The sequence below is a fragment of the Musca domestica genome, unplaced genomic scaffold (genome assembly GCF_030504385.1).
Source record: "Musca domestica strain aabys unplaced genomic scaffold, Musca_domestica.polishedcontigs.V.1.1 62, whole genome shotgun sequence".
Classification (NCBI taxonomy): Eukaryota; Metazoa; Arthropoda; class Insecta; order Diptera; family Muscidae; genus Musca; species Musca domestica.
In genome coordinates this window covers 1,181,228-1,203,687 of record NW_026712369.1, presented here as the reverse complement: position 1 = coordinate 1,203,687, position 22,460 = coordinate 1,181,228, and the positions used below count along the sequence as shown (strand labels likewise).

Here is a 22,460-nt window from a genome sequence, read left to right as displayed (position 1 = left end):
AAAAATATTTTTTAATGGTCCTCAAAGGAACGTGGATTTTTTAAAAATATTTTTTAAAGGTCCTCAAAGGAACGTGGATTTTTTAAAAATATTTTTTAAAGGTCCTCAAAGGAACGTGGATTTTTTAAAAATATTTTTTAAAGCTCCTCAAAGGAACGTGGATTTTTTAAAAATATTTTTTAAAGCTCCTCAAAGGAACGTGGATTTTTTAAAAATATTTTTTAAAGCTCCTCAAAGGAACGTGGATTTTTTAAAAATATTTTTTAAAGCTCCTCAAAGGAACGTGGATTTTTTAAAAATATTTTTTAAAGCTCCTCAAAGGAACGTGGATTTTTTAAAAATATTTTTTAAAGGTCCTCAAAGGAACGTGGATTTTTTAAAAATATTCTTTTTAAATTCGTCAAAGGAACGTAGATTTTTTAAAAATATTTTTTAAAGCTTTAAAAGGAATGTGGATTTATTTATTTTTTTTTTAAATTCGTCAAAGGAACGTGGATTTTTTAAAATTATTTTTTAAAGCTTTAAAAAGAACGTGGATTTATTAAAAATATTTTTTTAAAGACCATAAAAGGGACGTGGATTTTTTAAAAATATTTTTTAAAGGCCATAAGAGGAACGTGGATTTTTTAAAAATATTTTTTAAAGGCCATAAGAGGAACGTTGATATTTTAAAAATATTTTTTAAAGGCCATAAGAGGAACGTGGATTTTTTAAAAATATTTTTTTAAAGACCATAAAAGGGACGTGGATTTTTTAAAAATATTTTTTAAAGGCCATAAGAGGAACGTTGATATTTTAAAAATATTTTTTAAAGGCCATAAGAGGAACGTGGATTTTTTAAAAATATTTTTTAAAGGCCATAAAAGGAACGTGGATTTTTTAAAAATATTTTTTAAAGGCCATAAGAGGAACGTCGATATTTTAAAAATATATTTTAAAGGCCATAAAAGGAACGTGGATTTTTTAAAAAATATTTTTGGAAGGCCATAAAAGTAAAGTGATTTTTTTAAATATTTTACTAAGGCCCTGAAAGAATAATGGATTTTTTAAAGGTCGTCAAAGAAATTTGGATTTTTTAAAAATATTTTTTGAAGGCCATGAAAGGAACGTGGATTTTTTAAAAATATTTTTTAAAGGCCCTAAAAGGAACGTGGATCTTTTTAAAAATATTCTTTAAAGGTCCTCAAAGGAACGTGGATTTTTTAAAAATATTTTTTGAAGACCGACAAAGGAATGTGGATTTTTTAAAAATATTTTTTGAAGACCAACAAAGGAATGAGGATTTTTTAAAAATATTTTTTGAAGGCCTTGAAAGGAACGTGGATTTTTTAAAAATATTTTTTAAAGGCCATAAGAGGAACGTGGATTTTTTAAAAATATTTTTTAAAGGCCCTAAAAGGAACGTGGATCTTTTTAAAAATATTCTTTAAAGGTCCTCAAAGGAACGTGGATTTTTTAAAAATATTTTTTGAAGACCAACAAAGGAATGTGGATTTTTTAAAAATATTTTTTGAAGACCAACAAAGGAACGTGGATTTTTTAAAAATATTTTTTGAAAACCAACAAAGGAACGTGGATTTTTTAAAAATATTTTTTGAAGACCAACAAAGGAACGTGGATTTTTTAAAAATATTTTTTGAAGACCAACAAAGGAACGTGGATTTTTTAAAAATATTTTTTAAAGGTCCTCAAAGGAACGAGGATTTTTAAAAATATTTTTTAAAGGTCCTCAAAGGAACGAGGATTTTTAAAAATAATCTTTAAACGTCCTTAAAAAAACGTTGATTTAAAAAAAAATGTTTTGAAAGGTCCTCCAAAGAACGTGGATTTAAAAAAAAAACATATTTGTTAAAGATCCTAAATGGAGTTTGGATTAAAAAAAATTGTTTTGGATTAAAAAAAAAGAAATTCGATTTTTTAATAATTTGTGTTCAAACTTATTTGTACTCCCATCTCTGCTTCTCTAAAACGCATAAAATTGCATGTCAGTCAAAATCGTTTGTTTTCATAACTAAAAAGGATATAATGCATTTCAAGTGTAACAACGATGTCGAATTAATTAAAAACTACTCAAACATGCACAGACTTGTTTGTCTTGCAAACAAAAGGACCCTCATTTCAAACGAAGACCACAGTAGCACTTTAAAGTCGTAACAAATTGAATCTATTTTCAAGAATTCTTTTCGAATAAAATGAGCAGCCCACCAAAACCCCCAGCTGGAGGAGGAGAAGCCTGGACGGACCAAGGGAAAAAGAATTCTCGCAGGATAACTGCATGCAGTCTCATCGTAGATGGCTTTGATTATTTTAAGCTATATTTGGCCACTTGCTGTAACCATTGTTATGTGTATTTGGTTAAGAATGGCCTGACATGGCTCGAAAGGATTTTCTGGTTTATTCTCATTGCCATATCGCATTATGCCTCGATTTATATTGCCATGCAATCGATTGATAGGTTCTTGACTAAAAATGCCTACATGGGCATTGAACGTGACTATTTCAGCTGGAATACATCGTTGCCGAGCTTGACCATATGTCCGATGGAGCGTTTAGATCGGGAGCTGTTTAATGCATATTGTCAGTGAGTATCGAAAATATAATTTATGCCAAGGACGTGGATTCTTTAAAAATATTTTTTAAAGATCCTCAAACGAACGTGGATTTTTTAAAAATATTTTTTAAAGGACTTCAGAGGAACGTGGATTTTTTAAAAATATTTTTTAAAGGCCCTCAGAGGAACGTACATTTTTAAAAATATTTTTTAAAGGCCCTCAAAGGAACGTGGGTTTTTTAAAAATATTTTTTAAAGGACCTCAGAGGAACGTGGATTTTTTTAAAATATTTTTTAAAGGCCCTCAGAGGAACGTACATTTTTAAAAATATTTTTTAAAGGCCCTCAAAGGAACGTGGGTTTTTTAAAAATATTTTTCAAAGGAACGTGGATTTTTTAAAATATTTTTCAAAGGAACGTGGATTTTTTAAAATATTTTTTAAAGGTCCTCAAAGGAACGTGTATTTTTTAAAATATTTTTTGAAGCTCATAAATGGTTCCCGGATTTTTTAAAAATATCTTTTGAATGCTATTAAAGGAGTGTGGATAAAAATATTTTTTGGAGCTTCTCAAGGGAACGTGGATTATTTAAAAATATTTTTTGGAGCTTGTACAATCGCGGGAGTTGGCCGTGGAGAATGGACTGTAGCGGTGTAAATATTTGCGGTGGTAACTCTTGTGATTGTAATTGATATTTAGAAAAGAAAAAGCAATTGATTTTTTAAGCGGTGGAGCAAATAGAATTTTATTCTTGTTCTGAACGGTTTGACTGCTTTAATCCAAGTAATAGAAAAATGGCTGTGCAGATTGTGCATCAGACATTTTATAAATATGTAACAAAAGGTATTGAATACAAGAAATGGTAGCCTGAACCATTGAGTGAAAACTTAAAGGATTTTAAGGTTGCCATATTTTGACGGTTATCTTACGTTTAGATTTGAATTCAATGTGATTTATACTTAAGCTATTTTAAATGCAATTATAATTCAAGATATTTAAACGATTTGCTTGGAGTTCATTATACTTAATACTACGTTGTTGAACGCGGTTCAACATACCGCCCCCTTTTGCTGGACTGCAACTTCAAACTTGGCAGCTTCCGGATATGATCCAACCGAAGGCTGAACTTTGGGCAATTGGCATGTTGGTTGTGGTTTGAATTAGGCCGGCTCTTAGAATTTTTGGAATTTGATCGTTTGCTATCATGATTTCTATATTGATAGGGTTAAAGAAATGTGGATCTGCCAGATCCGTTAGGTGGTTGTATATTGATAGGTGCTTTTTATCTTTCGTCGATTCCGGGGTGCTAATGTGCAATGGATTTTGGACTTCGCCAGTGATGTGTATTTTAACGGACTCGTCATGGAAAGATTGCAAGTTTATGGCAGTAAAGGTCTTTCCAGCCCTCTGTGTAAGTGGTAACTGAAGTCGCTCCACCAATTTGGTTGAAATTGCAGTTTGCGTTGATCCTGAGTTCATCAGCAATCGGACTTTGTCGCAACCTTCTACAGTAATCACCTTTGCAAGAGCTGTGGGTAAAAACACATGCGATTTGGTTCGAGAACTTAGTCTGTCACTAACGTTGGAGTGACGGCGTTGCGTTGATGTTGAAGTAGATCGTTTTGATGTGTGGGCTGATGGACGGTTTTGTTGTTTCGCTGGACGACTTTGTTGGTTTTTGGCGGTTGGAGGTTCAAGGCTGCAACTTCGTGATGATGAGCGGTTTTTTGGGGTCGATTTGGAGGAGGAATGATTGTTGGGTTTAGCATCGATGTGTAGCAAGGTATGATGACCCTTATGACATACCATGCAAGTTTTACGGCTTGGGCACCATTCGCGGGTATGAGCCGTACACAGACAATTGAAGCAAAAACCTTTTTGACGTGCCTCATGTCGACGTTTTGTAACGCTCATATTTTGGAAAGTAAGGCATGATTTTATAAAGTGCCTCTCGTGGCAGATACGGCATTTGGGCAAGCTAGAAACGTTACTGAAATGTAAAAGGTTATTAAATTTGTGAGCAAGGGGGAAAAGTTAACAATTGGGGAGAATGCATAATTTTACAAGTGGGCGTACTATGATCCCGTTTTGCGTGCGAATTTCTGCTACACGAACCCTTGAATCTTTTCCGGCAAACACTCTAACCACGCGTCCAAGTCGCCATTCCGTCGGGGGAAGATTATCTTCTTTGATGACGACGAAATTATCTGGGGCAAGATCTCGTTGCGTTCGTTTCCATTTGTATCTACGTTGAAGATTTGTTATATACTCGTTCTTCCAGCGTTTGGCAAAGTGTGATTGGAGAGTTTTTAATCGTTGCCATCGATTCATCAGAGATAAATTATCAGAGGATGGTTCAGGAGTCGCAATAAGAGGAGCTCCTCTAAGTAGGTGGCCAGGAGTCAGCGGTACTAACTCGCTAGGCTCTTCATTCAACGGTGACAATGGTCGAGAATTTAGAATACTCTCAATTCTGATTAGTAATGTGGAAAACTCTTCATATGTATATTTCAGTTTTCCCGCTACCTTCTTTAAATGGGCTTTCATACTTTTAACGGCAGCTTCCCATAAGCCACCCATATGTGGGGCGTGAGGCGGTATAAAGTGCCAAGTGAAACCATGGATGTTGTATTTTGAGACTAAATGTTCTTCAGCGGAGCGTAGAAAAGTCTTATAGTCTTTAGCTAACGAACGACTGGCACCAACAAAGTTGGTTCCATTGTCTGAAAATATTTGTTTAGGAAGGCCTCGTCGGCCAACAAATCGACTGAATGTTGCCAAAAAGGCTTCAGCAGACAAATCGGAGCAGACTTCTAAATGAATTGCTCGTGTCGACAGGCAGACAAAAATTGCGGCATAGCCTTTGTGCAGTCTTGCATTTCGAAGGCGTGAGGTTTTGAGGTCGAAAGGACCGGCAAAATCAAGACCTGTATTGGTAAAGGGGAGGGAAAAAGTACAACGCTCAAGGGGTAAGGCGGCCATAATTTGGTTTTGAATGTGATGTTTGTAGATGGTACATGTTCGACAATTATGAATGCATGAACGAACGGCACTTTTCAATCGGATTATATAAAACTCTTGTCGAATTGCCCGTATCATTAGCTGATGTTCAGCATGAAGTAGCAAAGTGTGTGTGAATTCAATCAGCAACTTGCAAAATCTTGACTTTTCCGGGAGGATAATCGGATGTCGTTCATTGTACCGTGCATCAGAATTGGCCAAGCGACCATTTACTCTCAGTAACATATTTTCATCTAGAGTAGGATTCAAGGTTAATAGTCTGCTCTTAGTTGGTATTGGTTGGTTTGAGACGAGTGCCTGATATTCCCATGGGTAATGTATCCTTTGTGCCAATCGTATGAGGTAGTATTTGACGAAGGATATTTCATGTGCAAGTAAAATGTTTTTCCGCAATCCAGATGGGTTATTTCGGCGACACCCATTTATGAAGCGAAATGCATAAGCAAAGACTCGTAGGACTCGGTTGAGTGATGAGAAATCTTCTAGGAGATCATCTTCAACAACTTGGGCGTGCATGGCAAATACCTTCTTTTCAAGTTCTGGTTCTTTGAGAGAGGCGGGTTTTGGCCAGTGTTGTGGTTCCTTTGCTAACCAATGTGGTCCATTCCACCAAAGACTACATGCTTGAAGTTCTTCAGCTGTACAGCCTCGAGTGCCAAGATCCGCAGGATTATCAGCGGATGCAACATGTCTCCAGTTTGCATTTCCCACATTATCGAGAATTTCAGACACTTTATTGGCCACAAAGGTCTTCCAGTAAAAAGGCGGTTTGCTAATCCACGATAGGGTGATTGTTGAGTCAGTCCACAAGAATATTTCGGGAGAGGAAAGCTCCAAATTTTGACAAACAGATTTTAAAAGTTTGGATAACATCGCTGCTCCACATAATTCTAACCTCGGTAGGCTCACAGTTTTTAATGGAGCTACTTTGCTCTTGGAAACAAGAAGATTGGTATAAGTAATATTTTTTGAGGATTTAACACGTATATACAAACATGCACAATATGCCTTCTCTGAGGCATCACAAAAACCGTGAATTTGAATTTCAGTCTCGGATGAAAAATGTACCCAACGAGGAATTTTAATATTCTCGATGTCCGCAAATTTGGAAATAAAGGCATTCCACTTTTCGAAGGAATGTGTTGTTACTTCTTCATCCCAATTAGTCCCATCAATCCAAAGTTGTTGCATTAAAACTTTCGCGACTACAATTATGGGTGTTAACCAACCAGCAGGATCGAACAATTTTGCAACGATTGACAAAACTTTACGTTTTGTTATGGCAACAGTGGGTAAATCGAAATGTGTCACCTTATAGAAGAAATAATCATATTTGGCATTCCATTGAATACCCAAAGTTTTTGTTTCACTGACATCTTCTAATCGTAAGAAATCTTCGCTAAGAAGATCCTCCGGGGGAAGATTCAGGAGTATTTGAGGATGGTTTGACGTAATTTTCTTCAAAGGAAATCCAGCGGATTTTAACAAGTCAATTACCTCATGCAGATAGGACTTTGCTTCAGTTAACGAATGTGCTCCCGATAGTATGTCATCCACGTAAATCTGACTCTTGAGAATGTTCGATGCCGTTGGATGTGAGTGTTTATTGTCATCGCTAAGTTGGAGCAAAGTTCGTATCGCCAGGTATGGTGCACAATTTACCCCAAAAGTAACAGTTTTTAAACAGTAGTCTTCAACTTTTTCTAACGGAGAAGACCGAAACAGAATTCGTTGAAATTGTTGATCTTTCTCATGCACAAATATTTGGCGGTACATTTTTTGTATGTCGCCATTGAAAACATATTTGAAGAATCTCCAGCGTAAAACAACGTTAGTGAGTTCATTTTGTAGTGTGGGACCAGTATAAAGTATGTCATTTAGTGAAACCCCGTTGTCTGTTCTTTTAGATGCGTTAAATACGACTCTTACTTTCGTTGAAGTTCTATCGGGCTTTACGACAGCATGATGTGGCAAGTAGTATGAACGAAAATGGAGATTTTCAGAAATCTCAAATTTTGTGGTTAACTCCATATGACCCAAAGTAACATATTCAGAAAGTACTTTATTGTATTCTCCTGCTAGATCTGGATTCTTTTCTAGCGTCTTCTCTATCCTTAGGTATTGACCCATAGCGGCAGATCTAGAAGAACCGAGATATTTGTCCGATGGTAAGTCCTGTTTGAATGGTAACCTTACCACATATCTACCATCTGATCTTCGTTGAACAGTTCTTTTATAAAATTCCTCGCACCAGATATCAGATGCTGACAAAGTTTTTTCGTTGGAAATATTTTCTATTTCCCAGAATTTTCTTAGCTCCTCACTCAGTGGATCATATGTGGCCGTCCAGGAGGCAAATGAAGCAATAAGCTGGCAATTTGGTTTCCCACTGACTATCCATCCGAATTCGGTACATTGTGCCAACAGATTTCCAGAAATATTTTTCTTTAATCCTGGTTTTATAATGCTCGGCAATATGTCACTACCAATAAGCATGTCGATGGGAGCTGGTTTGAAAAATTTGGGATCAGCCAACTCTAATCTCTTTAAAGTTGTGAAGTCGGATATTACGGTAGGGGAGGCTGGCATTAAATGATTTAGATTCGAAACAACAATTGCGGAAGTAGCTATCTTAAAGTCTGACTTTCTGGACTTTAGAGTTACTTGACAACTTTTTGACGAATTTTCAAGAAGAGTTCCGCCAAGACCTGAAATCTTTGTGAATGATTTCTTAGTCGGAATGTCAAACCGATTTATTATTCGACTAGAAATGAATGTTTCTTGTGACCCTTGATCAATAAATGCCCGAATTGTAAACAAAAAGCCTTGGTGTTCTAGATCAATTAATGCAGTTGGCAAAACGGTTCTTTCTCCAGATTGTGAGAAATGGGATTCAACATAGGACATTTCATTATAAGCGGAGGAGGCAGCTTCAGAAGTGGTCGGTTTTTCATCTTCAAATGTTTCAACAAGGTAAGCGGAGGCTGATTTTGGCTTTTGCCAATTTTGATTGGAGACATTTGAAACAATTATCTTCTTGTTGCTTTCATCAGGGTGTAATAAGGTGTGGTGAGATTGCCGACATGATTGACAGCGATGTTCACTTTTGCATTTTTTGGCAATATGACCATAGGAAAGACAATTTTCACAAATTTTATTATCGAACACAAATTTCCTTTTGTCTGAAAGAGGCCATGATCGGAATTTTGAACAATTTCTTAAAGGGTGGTTTTGTTTGCATACTTTACATGCTTTCGGAGAACCTTCCGTAGAAGTATTGTATGCGGAAACTTTCTGAGACGTGGATGAATGCGGTTTTCGTATATCAGAAACCGATTCAATCATATTTAAACGTTTGGTGATAAACTCATCTAATTGGTCCCATGAAGGCATTTCTTTATTGTTTGACAGAGAACTTTCCCATGCGGTTAAGGTATCTTCAGGTAATTTGGATGAGACCCAATATACTAAGATTGGATCCCAAGATATCACGGATATATTATAAGTACGCAGTACAGATAAACAATTATTAATTGTATACTGAAGATTTCTTAGGGATTTCTCTTTCTCTACCGACACATGTTCAATTTGAAATATTTTTCGCAATTGATGATTGATCAGAATACGCTTATTTTCAAAGCGTTGACGCAAAGCATTCCATGCCAGTTCGAAATTGTTATCCGTTAAGGAAAATCTTTTTACAATCATACTTGCTTCCCCTTTTGTTTTTGCCCGCAAGTGAAACAATTTTTGCGCAGGTGACAATTTGGTATGGTTTATATAAACGGCGGAAAACATATCCCTGAAACTTGGCCACTTATCGTAGCCACCACTGAAGAATTCAGTGTCACAAGGCGGTAGTTTCAATGAAAAAACTCTATCAGTGTGGGAAACATTTTCTTCTTTTGATATCGGTTCGGAATTCAGGAATTTTTGGTTCTCGATTTGAATTAAATCTAGAATTGAGGATTTACATTCTTTGTAAGATCGGCAGCACTCGGTAAATTTACCATGTATTTCCCCTCTAGCATCTTTAGTTACGGTGGGATCGGAAGAAGTCATTTCATTTTCATATATCTGAACAAGTTGACGCCACCGTCTTTCTAAGTCATCAAGTTCAACCTGAAGGCTAGAGGCAGTGTGGTCCTGAACGGGTATTTGAGCAAAATCAGCACAGAATGTGACCACTTGGTCTGAGAAAAATATAAATTTCTGAGGAGCGAGGTCACCCGCATTACCCATATTGGGAGAGGTCATAATGATTTTCGAAACAAAAAAATCTGGCAACTATAATTCTCAAAAGGATTTTACTCAATAAATTGAAGATTTTTCAACGATATAAAAATATTCTTTGTTGAATATTTAAAACTGAACAATCTGCAACGTTAAGCTTGAGAAAATAAATGAGGGATTTAAACCTCGTAATCGTCAACTGATGTTTGCCGTAGTTACAGTCTAAGCAAATATCGTGAAAATTTTGTCGAAGTTTAACGCAATGAGAAAAATGAATAATGGTTCGCTTGTAACAACCTTGCTATTAGAAAATCACCGATTCAGAAAACTCTAGAAAATTACAGAGAAACATCGAACTATATTAGTTGCACCCAGAAGTTTGCTTATGGACAAATGTAGACTTTGCTCTGAATTTGTGTATCAAGTTGTAAATAGAGATACAAATTCTCGATAATTTAAAATGATTGGTAATATTCTGAATGGAAAATAAACTTATTTTTCAGTTTACCTTGTTTATATTCGTATATCTTTCTAATTTTATTTCCCAATCGTTCAATTTCAGAGAATGGTCAAACTGCGCATGCGTTGAAAAAATAGTAACTCTTGTGGTCAACAGTAATACAGCCACACAAGAAGAATTTTTCTTTTAGATATGTTCTTCCTTCGTGATCGCTCTTCGTTTGAAACCGGAACGAGTATGATTTCAATATAAGTTTAGACACATAAATTCTCGCCTAAATTTTTAATTGTTTGAAAATGGAAAGCGTTTTAAATCAATCAACAATGTTTAAGCCAAATTGTATTTTAGATAATTTTTCTTGCATAACTCCTGGTTTAATGATTTAATGAAGGGATTGAAAGCTTGTTTGAAGCGATGTGTTTTTTTTTTTTTTTTTTTTTTTTTTTTTTTTTTTTTTTTTTGTATGCAGACAACTTTGATTTATCGAACTTACTCTAGCACAACGCTCGAACTAAATCAAAAACAGCTTTTCCAAAACTGTTCCAATATTTATTCAATTGACGTTAACCCAAACAAATTTTTCAAAATGGCAAGAATGAAGGGTTAAGTGATATATTTTGGTATCTTGCAATGCTAGTGTGCTAATTATTATGATTGTTGTTTACTTTTTGACCTCTATTTTAAGAAGTTAAGTTATAATATTTCTGTTTAGATTCCTTGAGCAACGCTATAAGTCAGAAATATGTTGACTTTATGAGATTCTGTCTGTTGAAGCTTTGCAATATATTGCAATACAGATGACGTTTTTACTTGATTTACAAATTAAGGTTTTTTATATAGGTAAACAAACCCAGCTATGTAACAAATCGATCAATATTTAGAACTAGTGTGGAGATATAATGCACCAAATCTTTATTCGTTTTCAAAAGGTAAAGGCAAAGTATGTCAGAGAGCTTTAATGTTGGTAGAGCGTTGTTACTAACAGACAACTGGTAATAATATTTGTTTGCATATAAATAAACGTAGTAACGTCGTTGTTACTGTAAGTTAATGTCAAACGTAAATGAAAGGTAACTTCAAATGCTCCTACCTTACCTGTTATACTTCATAAATAGTGCATGAGAATGTAAACATCAAATTAACCAACTGTCATCTCTTTCCTCTTTTCTTTTTGCTATACTTTGCACCGTTTCTTTCGCACTAGGGAATCTGGTTGGTTGTTGTAAATTTTGAGTTGTTGTTATGCTTATTTTATGCTTGATTCGTGTTCTAAATGATATTTGTTTTTTTTTTTTTTTTTTTTTTTTTTTTTTTTTTTGGGTGAAGAAATAGATATGTCTTTTGTTTTGAGGTGTTTTAATATTTTATTTTGTAAAATAAAACAAAATTACCTTACTTTTTGTGTCAATGTGTTGCAGTGTTAATGTTTCCACTTTAGATTTGTTTCCGTTTGGTTTTATTCACCTCTGTGATTGCTTAGGTTTCACTTCTTTCCATAGATTTTTTTTGACGGCATTATTGTGTATTCCAATATAATGATTTGTTCCTTCTTTATGTCCATATTAGCTTTATAAATTTTGTTTGACGTACCAGCATTCTTTATTAATTCTAATTTAATAAAATAAATTCTTTCTTGCCGACACTAAACGACTATCACTTGTCAAATAATATTTTAATTATTGTTCAACCTCTTTTGCAACCCACACTGACCATGTGGTTCAAGAAGAAATTCTGCTGGCTTTACAAGAGCTTAATGATACTACAAATATGAAATTGTTGTTGTAAAAAATGAGTACGCATGTGGTTACTGCAGCTGATGGGATAACATGTGCGCTCACTGATATGAGATCAATGCGTTTAGTTTTATTCCTCTGCTAAGGAATAACAACAATGTGATATCCAATCTGATGAATGTATGGAGAGCAATGACTGAGGCTTACTTAGCGACAGCGCTGTTGGGTATGGTGTTTAGTCGACAGAAGAGAAATGTATGTATGCGGTCTCCTTTAACAGCGACTGCGCCGTTTGATGTTAATGGCAACCAAAAATGAGTCTGGCGTACTTAACACTGTTAAGTTCTCAGCGACTCTGTTTGTGTTTGCTGCTCTTAAAGGAAGAGAGTATGTCGTTTGGTACTTCTAACAGTCGCCGTACCAATTTTTATTTTTGATGATTAAGAGTATGAGTTTTTTTTACCTACAGATAGAGCAGTTGCCTAATTAAAGATTAATGCGTTTCAATTCCTCCAACAACCCAATATGTTGTTGGCTGTTGTTTATTGTCTTTCACTTTTTTCTTTTTATGTGCAAAGGTGCTGTTATCCGTAATGTAATGACGAAGCGAATATTTTAAAGCAAATTAGAGGAATTAGATGCTGCTGCTATTGAGTCTGTTTTCAGAGCTCGATAAAGAGACAGTAATAGCGAAAAGCCGTAGATGAATAAATGAAAAAAAGACTACAAGAACAACTCCTGTTGTGAAATGATCCACTGGGCAGCAATAAAATTATGAAGAGTATTTTGTTATATACAAGTGGATGCAATATATGTTGCGTAATTTAAGCGGATAAGCAAACTGAAATTATTTGGTTTGCTCTTTCAATTGTATTTGCGGATGTATTTTTTTTGCGGGCCAACTTGTATCTTTACAAAAAGAAAGTTGACTTCAGCGACTTGGACATTTGTGGTTATAAATTGTAACAATAGTTCAAACTCACTTTTTTGTGTGAATTCAAACATCAACAAGAAACAAAACCCTATGTGCTCACAAATTAATAACAATTTACATACCCTTTATCCATGTCTTAATGAACTTCTTCTCCAGGAAATCTTCGAGTAAAGCGGTGGACGTAATCCGGATAATTTAAAAAACTTTCCAATTCCTTAGAGGCTCGAAGGACCATGTACAATCGCGGGAGTTGGCCGTGGAGAATGGACTGTAGCGGTGTAAATATTTGCGGTGGTAACTCTTGTGATTGTAATTGATATTTAGAAAAGAAAAAGCAATTGATTTTTTAAGCGGTGGAGCAAATAGAATTTTATTCTTGTTCTGAACGGTTTGACTGCTTTAATCCAAGTAATAGAAAAATGGCTGTGCAGATTGTGCATCAGACATTTTATAAATATGTAACAAAAGGTATTGAATACAAGAAATGGTAGCCTGAACCATTGAGTGAAAACTTAAAGGGTTTTAAGGTTGCCATATTTTGACGGTTATCTTACGTTTAGATTTGAATTCAATGTGATTTATACTTAAGCTATTTTAAATGCAATTATAATTCAAGATATTTAAACGATTTGCTTGGAGTTCATTATACTTAATACTACGTTGTTGAACGCGGTTCAACAGAGCTTCTCAAGGGAACGTGGATTTTTTAAAAATATTTTTAGAAGCTTCTCAAATGAACGTGGATTTTTTTAAAAATATATTTTGGAGCTTCTCAAGATAACGTGGATTTTTTAAAAATATTTTTTGAAGCTTCTCAAATGAACGTGGATTTTTTTAAAAATATTTTTTGGAGCTTTTCAAGATAACGTGGATTTTTTAAAAATATTTTTTGGAGCTTCTCCAGGGAACGTGGATTTTTTAAAAATATTTTGTGGAGCTTCTCAAAGGACTTCAGAGGAACGTGGATTTTTTAAAAATATTTTTTAAAGGCCCTCAGAGGAACGTACATTTTTAAAAATATTTTTTAAAGGCCCTCAAAGGAACGTGGTTTTTTAAAAATATTTTTTAAAGGTCCTCAAAGGAACGTGGATTTTTTAAAAATATTTTTTAAAGCTCCTTAGAGGAATGTGGATTTTTTAAAAATATTTTTTAAAGGTCCTTAGAGGAACGTGGATTTTTTAAAACTATTTTTTAAAGGTCCTCAAAGGAACGTGGATTTTTTAAAAATATTTTTCAAAGGTCCTTAGAGGAACGTGGATTTTTTTAAAAATATTTTTTAAAGGTCCTCAAAGGAACCTGGATTTTTTTAAAAATATTTTTTAAATGTCCTTAGAGAAACGTGGATTTTTTAAAAATATTTTTTAAAGGTCCTTAGAGGCACGTGGATTTTTTAAAAATATTTTTTAAAGGTCCTTAGAGGCACGTGGATTTTTTTAAAAATATTTTTTAAAGGTCCTTAGAGGCACGTGGATTTTTTTAAAAATATTTTTTAAAGGTCCATAGAGGCACGTGGATTTTTTTAAAAATATTTTTTAAAGGTCCTCAAAGGAACGTGGATTTTTTTAAAAATATTTTTTAAATGTCCTTAGAGAAACGTGGATTTTTTAAAAAATATTTTTTAAAGGTCCTTAGAGGAACGTGGATTTTTTAAAAAGATTTTTTGGAGCTTCTCAAGGGAACGTGGATTTTTTAAAAATATTTTTTGGAGCTTCTCAAGGGAACGTGGATTTTTTAAAAAGATTTTTTGGAGCTTCTCAAGGGAACGTGGATTTTTTAAAAATATTTTTTGGAGCTTCTCAAGGGAACGTGGATTTTTTAAAAAGATTTTTTGGAGCTTCTCAAGGGAACGTGGATTTTTTAAAAAGATTTTTTGGAGCTTCTCAAGGGAACGTGGATTTTTTAAAAATATTTTTTAAAGGTCCTTAGAGGAACGTGGATTTTTTAAAAATATTTTTTAAAGGTCCTTAGAGGAACGTGGATTTTTTAAAAATATTTTTTAAAGGTCCTTAGAGGAACGTGGATTTTTTAAAAATATTTTTTAAAGGTCCTTTGAATAACGTGGATTTTTTAAAAATATTTTTTAAAGGTCCTTAGAGGAACGTGGAGTTTTTAAAAATATTTTTTAAGGTCCTTAAAGGAATGTGGAGTTTTTAAAAATATTTGTTTAAGGTCCTTAAAGGAATGTGGATTTTTTAAAAATATTTTTTTAAGGTCCTTAGAGGAACGTGGATTTTTTAAAAATATTTTTTAAAGGTCCTTAGAGGAACGTGGACTTTTTAAAAATATTTTTTAAAGGTCCTCAAAGGAACGTGGATTTTTTAAAAATATTTTTTAAAGGTCCTCAAAGGAACGTGGATTTTTTAAAAATATTTTTTAAAGGTCCTTAGAGGAACGTGGACTTTTTAAAAATATTTTTCAAAGGTCCTTAGAGGAACGTGGATTTTTTAAAAAAAAATTTTAAAGATCCTTAGAGGAACTTGGATTTTTTTAAAATTATTTTTTAAAGATCCTCAAAGGAAGGTGGATTTTTTAAAAATATTTTTTGGAGCTTCTCAAGGGAACGTGGATTTTTTAAAAATATTTTTTGGAGCTTCTCAAGGGAACGTGGATTTTTTAAAAAATATTTTTTGGAGCTTCTCAAGGGAACGTGGATTTTTTTAAAATTATTTTTTAAAGATCCTCAAAGGAAGGTGGATTTTTTAAAAATATTTTTTGGAGCTTCTCAAGGGAACGTGGATTTTTTAAAAATATTTTTTGGAGCTTCTCAAGGGAACGTGGATTTTTTAAAAATATTTTTTGGAGCTTCTCAAGGGAACGAGGATTTTTTAAAAATATTTTTTGGAGCTTCTCAAGGGAACGTGGATTTTTTAAAAATATTTTTTGGTGCTTCTCAAGGGAACGTGGATTTTTTAAAAATATTTTTTGGTGCTTCTCAAGGGAACGGGGATTTTTTAAAAATATTTTTTAAAGGTCCTTAGAGGAACGTGGATTTTTAAAAATATTTTTTAAAGGTCCTTAGAGGAACGCGGATTTTTTAAAGATATTTTTTAGAGGTCCTTAGATGAACTTTCATTTATTAAAAATATTTTTTAAATGTCCTTAGAGGAACGTGGATTTTTTAAAAATATTTTTTAAAGGTCCTTAGAGGAACGTGGATTTTTTAAAAATATTTTTTCCTCCCTTTCAGATCTCATTACATTACCGGCAAAAATCAAGATGATCTCTGGGATCTGCTGGAACATTTGGCCAATTCGACATATATGAATTTCGACGACATCCCCAATCATAGTAGCCTGGAACGTACCCTAGATAAGCTGCAATTGAAACCGAATAAATATATGGAATTAATCTACAATCTAACGGTGGATCATACCCTTAACCCGGTGGATAAGTTGAGGATACGATGCATCGACAATGATGAATATATCCATTCGAGGCAAGTTCTTACCGAATATGGTCTGTGCTATTTGACAAATAATAACATCGATGATCGTTATTCGTCGAAATATTTGTTGTTCGGTGAAATGCCAGAACCCAATGAATATGAAATTAAACATAATGTGCGAAGAATTCAAACCGGCTCGTATCCGGATAAATATATTGATTTCAATTTCATTGGTTTCCAGTCGCCAATTGATGTGAGTTTTGTTGGGTTATGATCCTCAAGCCTTCAGATGAAATTGTATAATTTTCTTATTTATTGTAGGTCTACGCCCACAGCTCGTATGAGGTCATGAAAGTGGACAATAACTATGGCTATACCACGGAGAATCTTTACTATGAACCCTTTTCGCCGGAAATTACCACAGATCATAATTTCGAAACGTAAGTCTTTTTGTCTGCTGCTCTGGAAGAGATAAATATTTGAATTTCTGATATTTTTTCCAGAGGAGCCAGTGTCCGCCAGCGAAATTGCCGTTTTAGCCATGAGTCCAATCTCACCCATTTTCCGGTCTATACGAAAAATCTTTGCCTACAAGAGTGCCGTTTGAATTTGGTCTACAAGGTTTGCAAGTGTATACCACACTTCTATCCCAATCGACGTGAGTATAGACCAATTTACTCCTACCTATAAAGAAAGAGAGAGAGAGAGCAAAGGAAATTCTTTAATTTCTCTCTCTTTTTATACCCTCCACCATAGTATGGAGGGTATATTAATACCGATATTCGGCATTTTGATGATTTTAGCGACATTATTCACTCGATTTGTTTTAAATTTGGTATTTGAATTTCGTAATGGAGACTACAGCCTAAGACAGAAAATTGTTTGTGTAGGTCCACGTCTTCGCATAGCCCCCATATAACGGTACCTCCCGATATTCGGTACTTTGTTGATTTTAGCGACATCATTCACCGGAATTCTTTCAAATTTGGTATTTCAAGTTCGTAATGAAGACTACAGCCTAAGACAGAAAATTGTCTGTGCAGGTCCACGTCTTCGTATAGCCCCCATATAATGGTACCTCCCGATATTTGGTATTTTTATGATTTTAGCTACATTATTCACCGGAATTCTTTCAAATTTGATATTTGAAGTTCGCAATGAATGCTACAGTCTAAGACAGAAAATTGTCTGTGTAGGTCCACGTCTTCGTATAGCCCCCATATAAGGGTACCTCTCGATATTCTTTATTTTGATGATTTTAGCGGAACTGTTTACCAGAATTGTTTCAAATTTGGTATTTGATGTTCGTAATGGATGCTACAGCCTATGACAGGAGATTTTCTGTGCAGGTCCACGTCTTCGAAATAGCCCCCATATAACGGTACCTCCCGATATTCGGTATTTTGATGATTTTAGCAGCATTATTTACATGAATTGCTTCAAATTTGGCGTTTGAAGTTCGTAATGGATACTACTGCCAAAGACAGAAAAATGTCTGTGCAGGTCCACGTCTTCGTATAGCCCTCATATAACGGTACCTCCAGATATTCGGTATTTTGATCATTTTAGCGACATAGTTCACTGGAATTTTTTCAAATTTGGTATTTGAAGTTCGAAATGGATGCTACAGCCTATGACAGGAGATTGTCCGTGTAGGTCCACGTCTTCGTATAGCCCCCACATAAGGGTACCACCCGATATTCGGTATTTTGATGATTTTAGCGACATTATTCACCCGAATTGTTTTAAATTTGGTATTTGAAGTTCGTAATGGAGACTACAGCCTAAGAGAGAAAATTGTCTGTGTAGGTCCACGTATTCGTATAGCCCTCATATAAGGGTATCTCCCGATATTCGGTATTTTGTTGATTTTAGCGACATCATTCACCGGAATTCTTTCAAATTTGGTATTTCAAGTCCGTAATGGAGACTACAGCCTGAGACAGAAAATTGTCTGTGTAGGTCCACGTATTCGTATAGCCCTCATATAAGGGTATCTCCCGATATTCGGTATTTTGATGATCTAAGCTACATTATTCACCGGGATTCTTTCAAATTTGGCATTTGAAGTTCGAAATGGATAATACATCCTTTGGCTGAAAATTGTCTGTGCAGGTCCACGTCTTCGTATAGCCCCCATATAACGGTACCACCCGATATTTGGTATTTTGATGATTTTAGCGGCACTATTTACCGGAATTGTTTCAAATTTGGTAGTTGAAGTTCGAATTTGATACTACAGCCTACGACAGAAAATTATTTCCCGGAATTGTTTCAAATTTGGTATTTGATGTTCGTAATGGATACTACAGTTTAAGACAGAAAATTGTCAGTGCAGGTCCACGTATTCGTATAGCCCCCATATAACGTTACCTCCCGATTTTTGGTATTTTGATGATTTAAGCGGCATCATTCACCGGAATTATTTCAAATTTGGTATTTGGATTTCGCAATGGATACTACAGCCTATGACAGAAAATTGTCTGTGCAGGTTCACGTCTTCGTATAGCCCCCATATATCGGTACATCTCGATATTCGGTATTTTGATGATTTTAGCGGCATCATTCACCGGAATTCTTTAAAATTTGGCATTTGAAGTTTGTATTGGATACTACAGCCTAAGACAGAGAATTGTCTATGCAGGTCCAGATCTTCGCATAGCCCCGATATAATGGTATCTCCCGATATTCGGTATTTTGATGATTTTAACGAAATTATTCACCCGAATTGTTTCAAATTTGGTATTTGAAGTTCGTAATGGAGACTACAGCTTAAGGCAGAAAATTGTCTGTGCACGTCCATGTCTTCGTATAGCCCCCTTATAACGGTACCTCCCGATATTCGGTATTTTGAAGATTTTAGCTAGATTATTCCCCCGAATTCCTTTAAATTTGGTATTTGAAGTTCGTAATGGATACTACAACCTGTGGCTGAAAATTTTCTATGTAGGTTCTCGTCTACGTATAGCCCCCATATAACGTTACCTCCAGATATTCGGTATTTTGATGATTTTAGCGTCATTATTTGCCAGAATTTTTTCAAATTTGGTATTTGAAGTTCGAAATGGATACTACATCCTATGGCTGAAAATTGTCCAGGTAGGTTCACGTCTTCGTATAGCCCTCATATAAGGGTACCTCCCGATATTCGGTATTTTGATGATTTTAGCGGAATTTTTTACCGGAATTGTTTCAAATTTGGTATTTGAAGTTCGTAATGGAGACTACAGCCTAAGACAAAGCATTGTCTGTGCAGTTCCACGTCTTCGTATAGCCCTTATATAATGGTACCTCCCGATATTTTCTATATTGATGATTTTAGCGGCACTATTTACCGAAATTCTTTCAAATTTGGTATTTGAAGTTCGAAATGGATACTACAGCCTAAGACAGAAAATTGTCTGTGCAGGTCTACGTCTTCGTATAGCCCCCAAATAACGGTACCACCCGATATTTGGTATTTTGATGATTTTAGCGGAATTATTTACCGGAATTGTTTCAAATTTGGTATTTGAAGTTCGCAACGGATACTACAGCCTATGACAGAAAATTGTCTGTGCAGGTGCACGTCTTCTTATAGCCCCCATATAACGATACCCTCCGATATTCGATATTTTGATGATTTTAGGGTCATTTTTTGCCCGAATTGTTTTAAATTTGTTATCTGAAGTTCGTAAAGGAGACTACATCCTATGGCTAAAAATTGTCTGTGCAGATCCACGTCTTCGTATAGCCCCCTTATAACGGTACCTCCCGATATTCGGTATTTTGATAATTTTAGCGACAATATTCATCGGAATTGTCTCAAATTTGGTATTTGAAGTTTGTATTGGATACTACAGCTTTTGACAGAAAAATGTCTGCGCAGGTCCACGTATTCGTATAGCCCCAATATAACGGTACCTCCCGATTTTCGGTATTTTGATGATTTTAACGAAATTATTCACCCGAATTGTTTCAAATTTGGTATTTGAAGTTCGAAATGGATGCTACAGCCTATGACAGGAGATTGTCTGTGCAGGTCCACGTCTTCGTATAGCTCCCATATATCGGTACATCCCGATATTCGGTATTTTGATGATTTTAATGACATTATTGGTATGATCTACTTCACTTAAATTCCCAATATCGACTTTTTTGTTACGGGAGCCCTACTAAATACGCATAGTGATATAGGGTCTCATATAATCGGTCCCGCCCTATTTTTAACTTTCCTTACTGGTTTCTTATTTAAATTGCGATTTTTTCATAAGTTCCTTCTTCTATTTCCAGTTCGAAACCCCAAACCCGTTTGTGATTACAAAACCCTCAGAGAATGTATGCCGCAACATGAGTGTAAGTTCCGAAAAAAATCTCCCAATTATATGTTCTTCAAACACATCTTATCTCTCTTCGTAATACAGCCTATTTCCTGAAATTATATCGCGAACGACCCAACAGCAATAAATTGGATATGGCCCCATGCTACTGTGAGCAGAATTGCGTGGGTTCGGTGTTGAGTCTCAAAGTTTCGGTAAGTTGGAAATTTAAACAATTTGAAAATAATTTAATATAATTTGGTCGAACATTTCGAACGAAAATTTCAAATACATATAAATGCTCAAAAAATTATCTGAACCTTAAAAATGTATTCCCTATTTTCAGTTATACACCCGCTCGAAACAACTCTATGGCAGTTATGGTGCAACAATGACAGAAAAGGAATGGCCCACGGTGCGCTATAAAAGGGAGATTTATTTGACATTTACGGATTTAATGGGTTCGTATGGAAATGTTTTAAAAATATTGACGAAGATCTGAAAATATTTTTTTTTTAATTTTATTTCAGTTAACATCGGTGGCTCGGCTGGATTTTTCCTGGGATTCAGTGTCTTGGGCGCCATTGAGATTTTCTATTTTTTCACCATGCGTCTGCTGTTCCATTTGTTTGGCTATAAATTATAATTCCATTTTATATTGAAGTTGAAAACTAATAGCACTTTCTTCAGTAATAAATTTCTCTTTTTTATCCATAATAAGTAAAAAAGCTGTAAGTCGGGCCGGGTCGAACTTTGAATCCCCTCCACCATTTCGAAGGAATTTGGCAATTTTCAAAAACATTAAATCAGTTAAAAATTATTTTAAAATTTTAAAAATACCGAATGTAGCTGTTATATTAGGGTCTATACGACGACGTGGACCTGCAGAGGCAATTTTTGTCATAACCATTACAATATTCAAATGCGAAACTTGAAAAAAATTCGGTGAATAATGTCGCTAAAATCATCAAAATGTCTAATATCGGCAGGTTATATGGAGGCTATACGAAGACGTGAACCTGCACAGACAATTTTCTGTCTTAGGCTGTAGTATCCCTTACAAACTTCAAAAACCAAATTTGAAGCAATTCCGGTAAATAATGTCGATAAAATCATCAAAATACCGAATATCGGGAGGTACCGTTAAATGGGGGCTATACGAAGACATAGACATGCATGGAGAATTTTCTGTCATAGGCTGTAGTACTAATTGAGATCTTCAACTACGAAATTTAAAACAATTCCGGTGAATAATGTCGCTAAAATGATCCAAATACCGAATATCGGGAGGTACCGTTATATGGGGGCCATACCAAGACCTGGAGCTGCATAGACAATTCTCTGTCTTAGGCTGTAGTATCCATTTCGAACTTCAAATACCAAATTCGAAAGTATTCCGCTTAATAATGTCGCTAAAATAAATAAAGTACCGAATATCGGGAGGTACAGTTATATGGGGCCTATACGAAAACCTGGAGCAGCATAGACAATTTTCTGTCTTAGGCTGTAGTATCCCTTACAAACTTCAAAAACCAAATTTGAAGCAATTCTGCTAAAAGCTAAAATCATCAAAATACCGAATATTGGGTGGTACCGTTATATGGGGGCTATACGAAGACGTGGATCTACATAGCTCATTTTCTGTCTTAAGCTGTGGTATCCATTGCGAACTTCAAATACCAAATTTGAAACAATTTCGGTGAATAATTTTGCTAAAAACATCAAAATACCGAATATACGGAGGTACCGTTATATGGAGGCCATACGAAGACCTGGACCTGTATAGATAATTTTCTGTCACAGGCCGGAGTACCCATTATGAACTTCAAATATGAAATTCGAAAC

General features: G+C 34.9%; 2 protein-coding genes across 2 annotated transcripts; one reads left to right on the top strand and one right to left on the bottom strand.

The window, feature by feature from the left end:
• The first annotated feature begins 1,881 nt into the window (after positions 1–1,881).
• Positions 1,882–21,385, top strand: LOC101891785 (uncharacterized). The gene is made up of 8 exons (XM_059129547.1): positions 1,882–2,581; positions 16,120–16,570; positions 16,639–16,757; positions 16,821–16,975; positions 20,590–20,652; positions 20,721–20,830; positions 20,962–21,076; positions 21,146–21,385. The coding sequence occupies exons 1-8, from the start codon at positions 2,193–2,195 to the stop codon at positions 21,259–21,261; spliced, it is 1,518 nt and encodes a 505-aa protein (XP_058985530.1). The 5' UTR covers positions 1,882–2,192; the 3' UTR covers positions 21,262–21,385.
• On the bottom strand, positions 3,189–13,600 carry LOC131805850 (uncharacterized). The gene is made up of 2 exons (XM_059129548.1): positions 13,055–13,600; positions 3,189–4,541 (listed from the first exon to the last, which is right to left on the bottom strand). Exons 1-2 carry the CDS (start codon positions 13,063–13,065, stop codon positions 3,635–3,637), a joined length of 918 nt encoding a protein of 305 aa, XP_058985531.1. The 5' UTR covers positions 13,066–13,600; the 3' UTR covers positions 3,189–3,634.
• Positions 21,386–22,460: the final 1,075 nt, after the last annotated feature.

Excerpts from the sequence above, each read along its gene's own strand:
- LOC101891785 (XM_059129547.1), top strand. The coding sequence starts at position 2,193 with ATGAGCAGCCCACCAAAACCCCCAGCTGGAGGAGGAGAAGCCTGGACG. Across the intron at positions 16,976-20,589 it reads ACACTTCTATCCCAATCGAC|TTCGAAACCCCAAACCCGTT; the intron begins GTGAGTATAGAC and ends TTCTATTTCCAG. Across the intron at positions 20,653-20,720 it reads ATGTATGCCGCAACATGAGT|CCTATTTCCTGAAATTATAT; the intron begins GTAAGTTCCGAA and ends TTCGTAATACAG.